This window comes from Etheostoma cragini, chromosome 7 (assembly GCF_013103735.1).
Source record: "Etheostoma cragini isolate CJK2018 chromosome 7, CSU_Ecrag_1.0, whole genome shotgun sequence".
NCBI classification, from domain to species: Eukaryota; Metazoa; Chordata; class Actinopteri; order Perciformes; family Percidae; genus Etheostoma; species Etheostoma cragini.
Genome location: NC_048413.1, coordinates 17195093 through 17203614, shown reverse-complemented (window position 1 = coordinate 17203614; position 8522 = coordinate 17195093). Strand labels below are relative to the sequence as shown.

The 8522-nt window shown below is 38.0% G+C and overlaps 1 protein-coding gene across 1 annotated transcript; it reads right to left on the bottom strand.

The window, feature by feature from the left end:
• Positions 1-1145: 1145 nt before the first annotated feature.
• Positions 1146-8062, bottom strand: c7h1orf127 (chromosome 7 C1orf127 homolog). The gene is made up of 11 exons (XM_034877834.1): positions 7915-8062; positions 7742-7824; positions 7559-7660; positions 7346-7470; positions 7101-7244; positions 6979-7017; positions 6647-6784; positions 6466-6550; positions 5618-5811; positions 5337-5454; positions 1146-2340 (listed from the first exon to the last, which is right to left on the bottom strand). The coding sequence occupies exons 1-11, from the start codon at positions 7950-7952 to the stop codon at positions 1853-1855; spliced, it is 1554 nt and encodes a 517-aa protein (XP_034733725.1). The 5' UTR covers positions 7953-8062; the 3' UTR covers positions 1146-1852.
• Between the last annotated feature and the right edge of the window lie 460 nt (positions 8063-8522).

The window sequence follows — 8522 nt, the reverse complement described above, 5'->3', positions numbered from 1 at the left end:
GAAATATTTAATTTTTGCAGCTTTATAGGTGGTTTCTTCAGATAAGAAAAATCTAATCAGAAGAAACCTTTAAGCCACGTAATAACTTACTGTAAATGTTCCACAGTGTTCCTTGTTTCAAAAAAGGATGTGACCCATGCACAACTGTTCATGTAAAGACACTGGGAAAACCACAGGTAGCAAATTAATATTGCTACTGGTAGAGTGAAGAAGGTTGCTTCATCTCTCAATAAAACCAGCAAAAGTTTTCACTTTCCCAAAAGGTCTTATGTTTGTTTGAAATTCTGAATACGGACATTATTGAGTATCTTTATACAGCAAACTCAAAGCGGCCAATCAACACAGGGCTTGTTTATAATGATGATGAGTGATTATGAGCAATAACAATGAAGACCATATATGGATCACTTCACAGAAGCAGTGTGTGTGGAGGTTGGGTGCCACCATGCTTAGCATCTCCCAGATGTGCAAACCATATGCTCTGACTGAAATTAAAACTAAAAAGAAACAGTGAAACATGAAAGAGATTTTTAACTTTGTAAAGACAGTTAACAGTCGGTACAAATAGGGTAATGACCGAGAGAAGCCACATGAAAGAACCGGGGATGTTGGCTTGCTTTTTGCACCACTCATTCCATTTCCTGCTCATAAGTTCACTGAGCAGATGGGGACCAAAGGCACAAGGAAGTTTAGATTTTCTGCCCCACAGACCATTGTATATGATGCATGTAACTGCGTAACACTGCACTGTTATCATTTACAGACGCTTTGGTGCATACCAGGAGGTCACAATAACAAAGATGAAAAAAAGGGTGGGAACAAAAGAGAAACATCTTTTGTAATTTTAGTCAAAAGCATCGGATTCATTTTTGTGACTTGGTGTGTAATACATATAAGGTAGTAATATTTAAAGCTACGAATGAACTACACTGGCAAAGATTATGTTTGTGTTATTTAATTAAAGAAAAAGTCCCTTTCTACTAAATTTTGAATTTTTCAGTAGTAAGTCATAACTCGTATGTATCCAGCTTAACTGTCTGCCGACACAAGACAACTATAAAATAAAAAACTGTATATTTAAAACTGATTAATACAAATTTAAAAAAGCATCTGCAGGCATGTTGCGGCCCATTGAGAGATTTTTCTGACAACACATGCAACAGTGCCCTCTCCTGTTGGTTCAGTATACTGCAGCACAGGTACATCAGCAACATCACAGCTGAATGTTTAGAGTCAGACAATTGATTGGTTTATTTTTAACAGAAGAAAAAAAGCACATTTGTAAAGTGTCTATTTCACCCTGAGAAACATTAAACGTCTGAAAGAGATTCATTGACAAGTAGATAGTCTGTGGCATTAAAAACCAAGTCTTTATTGTGAGTTAACACAAAACTTCTCTGGAAGGCAGCATCAGCTTTACCATCTGCAGGGTCTTCTCTACGTCAGCCTGTTAGAGACATGTTTATTTAACGCCTGCCTTGTCGGCGTCTGGATAATGTCCTCCCTAAGGCAACGGCTGGCAGAGGTCTGGCTGTATTTCTGCTTGTATAATCAACCTTCACAGCGCTGACTGACCACAGCATCACCTTTTAAGACTGCAAACAGATGTGCAGTACGTGGCACCAATGAGAATTAAAGCAAAAGAAGTGAATCACTAATTGGTGTTGTCACTAATTGAAACGGTCTTTGAAGTCTAGGATGACTTAGAAGGGACATTTCATTTTAAAATTCATGCTCACTTTTTGGGATGGAAAACATGGTTATTGAATTGGACAACTTACGTTAAAATTTGCTAAGTCTGACACCTGCTACCAGAATCGGTGCACTGGATAATGCTGTTTCTGTCAGGTTTTTAGTCCTCCCAGGTCCACTTCAGTCTTCTCTGCTTTTGCTGCTCTTTATTCCCACTGGTTGTCTTGAATTGTTGGTATTCTTCTTCAGGTGGAACCATTGTGAGGACAGATGTTTCTGATGGTTCAGCTGTGGCTGATGTCTCAAGGAAATCTGACTCTGCTGAAGTATGTGTGGTCACATTTATCAAATCAAAAAAGCTTATTTCAGTGGCATTATTGGAAGTAATGGCGTCTCTGTCAAGCCCAGAAGACAAATTTCCACTCTTTGACATCTCATCAGTGTGGAAATTAAAGCTACGGGCCTCCGTCTGTGTGTGAGGTGAATTAGTTGTGAAAAGCTCCGCAGTCATCTCTTCAAATCGTCTCTCATTTAGACGGTCCAGCAGCGGTTGTTCTGTCGTTGAACTTGTGTGGTCAAAGTTGAACGTGAACGGGGTTGTGGTGTTTGGACCAGGAGAGGATGTGATGTGTGACTCAGCAGGCCTGGCTGTGGATTGCATCATTTTAGTAACAATTGTATTAGTTCCAGTGTTGGGCAAGTTACTACCAAAATGTAATATATTACAGATTACTAGTTACTGTCATTTTTGAGTAAATAGTTATATTACAACATCACTGTCTCTAAATTGTAATGCGTTACACTACTTTTGCATTAGTTTTGAGTTACTTTTACCAAAATAACACCGGAAGTTTGACTTGGCAGCTAGCGTGTGAATTTCACTACCTGAAAAATAAAGTCTCCTCTTTGTCCACTTTAAAACCTCATAGATCATTCATAATACTTTGTAAAATGTATATGAATATGCAAAGTAAAGCTAAAAAAATAGATCATTAAAACGTACAATAAGCGGGTAAGAGAAAAGGAAAATACTCAATAAAAACTACCTTACAGTTCTATTGAAGTATGGCATTGTTGTAAAATGTTTGTAAAGCACTTGAATAAGACATTTGGTTTAGTTTAAAACTAAGGTTGTCTAAAGGAAATGGTCACTTATAGTGTGATTGAAAATCACTATTTACATTATTTACAGTACTTGATTTACAGCTGATATGTGAAAAGGTACATAACCTTGTTTGTTTAACAGGAATTTAGTTTTACTGCGAACCGTCACAGGAAGTGCTTTTATTTTGAAGCAACCTACACGGAGGTTTTCTGTTGTGTACTCTTGCTAGCTTACTGAGATGAACGTAAGATGCTAGATGCAAAACACGTTCGTCAAGCTTAAATTGTTCACTTTCTAGTTTGTAAAACTGCAACATATTGAACAAAGAGTCACAGTAAAAGACACGGTCGTCATTCGAAGCCATTCCACAACAGGCAAAGTTACCCTCCGCGGCTGATAAAATGCAATGATATTATGTAGCAAGCCTCAACATTACTCCCGAGATGTTTCTACCTGCCAGCAGCTCGGACACACTGCTGTCCGTGCTGACCGTCACCTGTTGGGGACAGTTGTCCGTTCCGTCTCTGGCTCTGACCACGGGAACAGAGACGGGACTGCACCTCCCTTCAATGCAGCGTAATAACTCCTGATAATAATATCCATTTCGCAAATGTATGTTTCTGTCATCTCAAATATCGAATACAGCAACATAATAGGCTACTCACGGCATTTTTTTTCCTGTGAAGAATGTTTCGCGGTGTTACACCTCTAAATTTTGCGTTAAAATGCATTGTAACTCGTGTTACTGAGATTGTAACGAGTATAATGTTACCGAAATGTAATTAGTAATGCGTTATATACTGCGTTACAGCAAAAAGGAATACACTACTAGTTGCGTTACTTTTCTAACGCGTTACTCCCAACACTGATTAGTTCATATCCATTAGCAATATTTATTATCCTTTCTAATAATGACTTATTGATAGCCTTTTAGCATTATTGGGTTAGGATCATTTGCAAAATTTTACAAACTTTCTCCATAACACTCTATTTCCGCTTCCCTGCAGTAAATCTATAACCTAATACGTCCATGTATTATTATTATTATTTTACCAACTTGACAAGCTGGCCCCCTCCACTCAAAAATTTATTTTCCGTATTTGTACCCCTCTTCGTTGTTTGCACTTCACCCCAGGACTTCACATTCACCTGCTGAAGGGGGGGGAGCTTCTGTGTTCATCTTAAATTAGATTTTAACACGTGGACATATAAGCAGGACTTTGTGACATCACAACTTGGACCTTTTAGTGAAGTAGGAGACATCTTGTGTCCAGCAGTTAAACCTTTAAATGAACCGCATTATTAATAGGATTCCCTAAGCGTGAGAGACATAGTTTCTACCAGTTGTTGTTAATGTGGGTAACCACTCTGAAGGCATGCATGGGCCAGATGTGCACTTCAGAGGAGAGCCTTCATTTATCTTGCCCATCACTGTAACAATGTAGCTAAACTTTTGTGTGGAAAAATCAAATCAGACACAAATTATTAATTAATTTATATTTGTATATGTCTTAAAGGACCAGTGTATAGATTTAAGGCAAGATTTGGATATAATATGCATAATTTAGTAATAGTAAGTTTTATTAGTGTATAATCACCTGAAAATAAGAATTGTGGTGTTTTCGTTAGCTTAGAATGGGCCCTTTATATGTACATAGGGAGCACAAGGAGCCCGCCATACTGTACCGCCATGTTTTTACACCAAACACTGGCTCTAGAGAGGGCCTTCCTGTTTTTACGTTACCTGAAAAGCGTCCATAGGTTCTACTACACGCTTGGAAAAGAAGGAGTGAGGGGAGGGTTATTCAGTTGGTTGCAATCTGTAACCTCATCGCTAGATGCCAATAAATCCTACACATTGTTCCTTTTAAGAATGTCTACAGGAGATCGTTAACTCAAAAATGTTAACATTTTTATATTATTATGACTGTTGGAATCATAATTGCTTGAAGGTTTTTTGAATAATACTGTAGTCCGTAATGAGACTGTAGGTTATCAAATAGAGGTCCATATGTTTTGTAAGTGTTATTATAAGGTTTATAACAAAACTACCAGTAAAGCTGAATTAGATCCTAGTTGATCAGGTAAGTTGTTTCTATGCAAACATTGAAAACAAGCCAGACTGAAAGCTGAAAATAGATTAATATCAATAAGATTCTCTTCTCCTCTATGTTAGGTTTAAGTGCTCAGTTAGTACTTCAGTACTTGTACTATATAAATATGTGTTTATATTATCATTTTATTTTAAAGTTTCATTTCTCTCTGTTGTTTTGCTGTTAGATTTTTTTAAATCGTATTTGGTAAGAGGTTAGTTGGTCTTATTTTGTTTTCCATCAATCACTGTTGCTTTAACTTCTATGTCACTTTAAATTGTGTGAAAGGTGCAACATAAAGTTACATGATTAATTGACTGAGCAACAAACAAAAGTAAGTGCCGGGTGGGACTACAGTAAAAGCCTTTCAATGGCTAGTGGTCAAAATATCATCCAATAATTAATCACCACTTTAGTTTTACTGTGTTCATCAGCAGCACACTCACCTGTGCATGGCAGTGCGTTCTCCATGGTCCAGTGCATTTTGTGATTTGTCTCTCTGAAGGTGAGCACAACATCCACCCTACAGAACAGCTGCAGGAGTTGTTTGCTGTCTGTGCAGGTCTGTAAAACAATATTGTTTAGATGTTTTACACTGTAATTAATCCTTTATGGGAAAAGGCACACATTACCTACATTTTAAGAAATGTCAGAAACACAATTACCAGTATGATAATCAACTGTGGTTTGGAAACATGAGAGCGCTAACTGTTGTTTCAGCACAAACCTTGGTCTGGAGTATCTGGGCTGTTGGAATGGTCAGTGTCAGAAATTCACTCGTCTCATGCACAGTGAAATTATCTGTCTGGTTCACAGACACATTACTGACTGTCAGTGCTTCGTCAGCGCTGCCTCTCTTGGTCAAACCCATTCGGCGTTTAAATATGTGCAGCACAGTCTCCTCTGGTGTGAACGTGGTCACTGAAATTTACATCAGGGACAAAATGTTACTGCCTTTCTTTGTGGAAATACTTAAGTACATTTTTTTGAAGTACTTGTACTGTACATACGTATTTCCATTTTATGCTTTGTCATTCTTCTACTTCATTAATTAAATATTAATTTAAACAAATATAAGCACAACCAACCTTTCTGGCTTACAAAACATCAATTTGTAGTTGGGACCTAAACTTCTCAGATGGTTTCTTTTATATATCTTTTAAGAGATCAATTAGGTAAAAGTGTGCAAAATTTTATAAGTCCAAACAGTGAATACAAACTTTCTCTGGGTCATGGGCGTAGGCCTACGTTTAACTGGCATGGGGCACAAGCATGAGAAAGTTAGGTTTAAGTTAGGTTTAAGAAAAGATCAGGGTGGGGTTACAAAATGTACGTTTTGGTAAAATACGGGAAGAACGGGACATGAACCCCGGTCTCTTTGGTGTCCTGACCCATCCACCACCCCAACTAATTACCGTGGTCGAGGTGTTGCTATGCCCGGTGTGTTCCATACAGATGCTAAAGGGTGATTTATGATCTGAAAATGAACGTCACTCACTAAGCGTCAGTATTTTACAAGTTGGGAGTGAAAACAGGTATATAACTTCCAGTATTAATTCTTTGCTTGCTACCCACCTTTTGGACACGTAGCTTCCATACTGTAGGCAAACTGACCACTGACCAGCTTCAAGGCCAAGAATTCCCCTTCACTTTCCATTACCTGTGTTCACCAAAGACATCCAAAAAATACAGTAAAGAAGTACATTTTAGTTGTAATATTGCCATTGGTCACTAGGTGGCAGAATACAAGACTTACTTTGACAGGGCTCAAGACCTCCCTTCTCCTGCCTTGAACTGTAATGTCTGGTCCGTTAATGTCAATATTCATCTGAATCAGGCTGGCATCCTCCAGAGCTACAATGAGGTAATTGCTCAGGGAAAGTGACCACTGCAGCTGTAATGCATAACCAAACATGCAAACACAAAAAAACAGTTTGACAGTCAGACAGATTCACTCGGCCTGTTTTCTTTCTTTCATCCAAACATATTTTCCAAAATAAGTGTTCATTAATAATTCAATAATGCTATTAATAATGCAATCATATTTTAAAGAGCTGATTTCATCATAGGATTGATTTCAATGTCTACCTCGTTGTCCCAGATGTCAAACGGAACTTGTCTGGTCACCTACAAACACATATGAATCTTATCAGAACAGCAAAATACTAACAAAAAGCAAAAAGTTACAAAAAACTCCAGTCAGCAGTTACCTGAATATACTCCGGGTCACATTGGATTTGCTCTCTGCTAGGCAGTACAGAAACCCGGGGGCACTTCATTATGAAACTATGAGGTCTGCCTCTGAATCGATTTATCCTCTTCACCAAATTCACTGTCAGGACATGGTAGCCATGCTGAAACATTAAGATGCAGCCAGAGAATTACCACCAGGCCTATTTCCAAAGGTCAGATGTCAGAGTCTTGTCATTAGATATTTCTTAAAAGAGTGACATACCTGTTGCTGGACCAAACATCCAGTGTAACTGACTCTAAAAATAAAGTTCTTGTCAGCCTCTTTGTGCAATGCAAATCCACAGTCAGACAGCTGGAGATTTAGGTGATCCAGAGAAGCAAGGTTGACTTGTGGGAATACAAAGAAGTAATTCAGAGACATATTATCTCATATTTATGTGAATATGTTGTCACTTATTGTGCCAGAAAGGATTACCTTGGATCTGTAAGGCCCCAGACAGCCAGAGTCCCAACCCTTCAATCCTTGCACTGTGTATCCACATCTCCATGTATTCAGAAAAACATGCCACATCTCCTTCTGTATAAAAGCAATTTATTTCTTAGTAAACCTGTATAAGCATCACTAACAATTGTTTTTCATCACAGAAATTTTTTTTACCTGTTAATCTTGCTGTCGGGGTATCAATCCATTGTCTTTCCTGAATGCAAAGCACAGTCCTCATGATAAAGCATTGTAAAACACTGCAGAAAAAAATAAGGTATAGAATTGAGCATACATTTTGAAAATGGGGAATAGTTCAAGTCAATTTTGTGCAGCCATATGCTACTCACATAGTTCTAAGACGGATGTCAAATTGAATGTGATCCATTTCACTTCCACTGATGAAAACTTGAGTGGGAAGTCTCACCCTCGCCTATTTGTAGGCAAGTGGGCTGATGTCACTGGGAAGGGGAAAAACACAGCTGTGTTTGCTTTTGGCTTTGGCTTGTTAAAGGTAAGTGACATAAAAGTCCCAAAGAATGATCACTGTCTCTTGCGTGTGTGAAAAAAACAGGGTTTGAGGCAATTGTAGACCCTCTCATTTGTCACTTAAGAATTTGGGATAATGCTCTAACATAGACATATGTCTATGATAATGTATTGTAAATAAAGCCCTTAATATCCAGTTTTTGGCAAAGATAATTTTGCCTATTAGACATATCCTATTTATCACAATTATAGCGTATTAAAAATGTAGCCTAAACAAAAAGGACGAAACCTTTCTCAATTCGTATGGTGTCATGGATTTAAATAAAGGATATTTCTCTTTCCCAGTGCGCACCCTTTGTTTGAGCTCTTAATGTGAATCGTTATGGCTAGACTTCAAAGGGTACATGTCGATCTTTAAACTTTGCCCATTGTAAGTTATGAAACAAGGCGCACTAAATAAAGTTAACTA

Coding starts and splice junctions, on each gene's coding strand:
- c7h1orf127 (XM_034877834.1), bottom strand. CDS start 7,952: ATGGATCACATTCAATTTGACATCCGTCTTAGAACTAT. Junction 5,812..6,465: donor GGAAGCTACGTGTCCAAAAG/GTGGGTAGCAAG, acceptor TGTAAATTTCAG/TGACCACGTTCACACCAGAG. Junction 5,455..5,617: donor CCCAGATACTCCAGACCAAG/GTTTGTGCTGAA, acceptor ATTGTTTTACAG/ACCTGCACAGACAGCAAACA.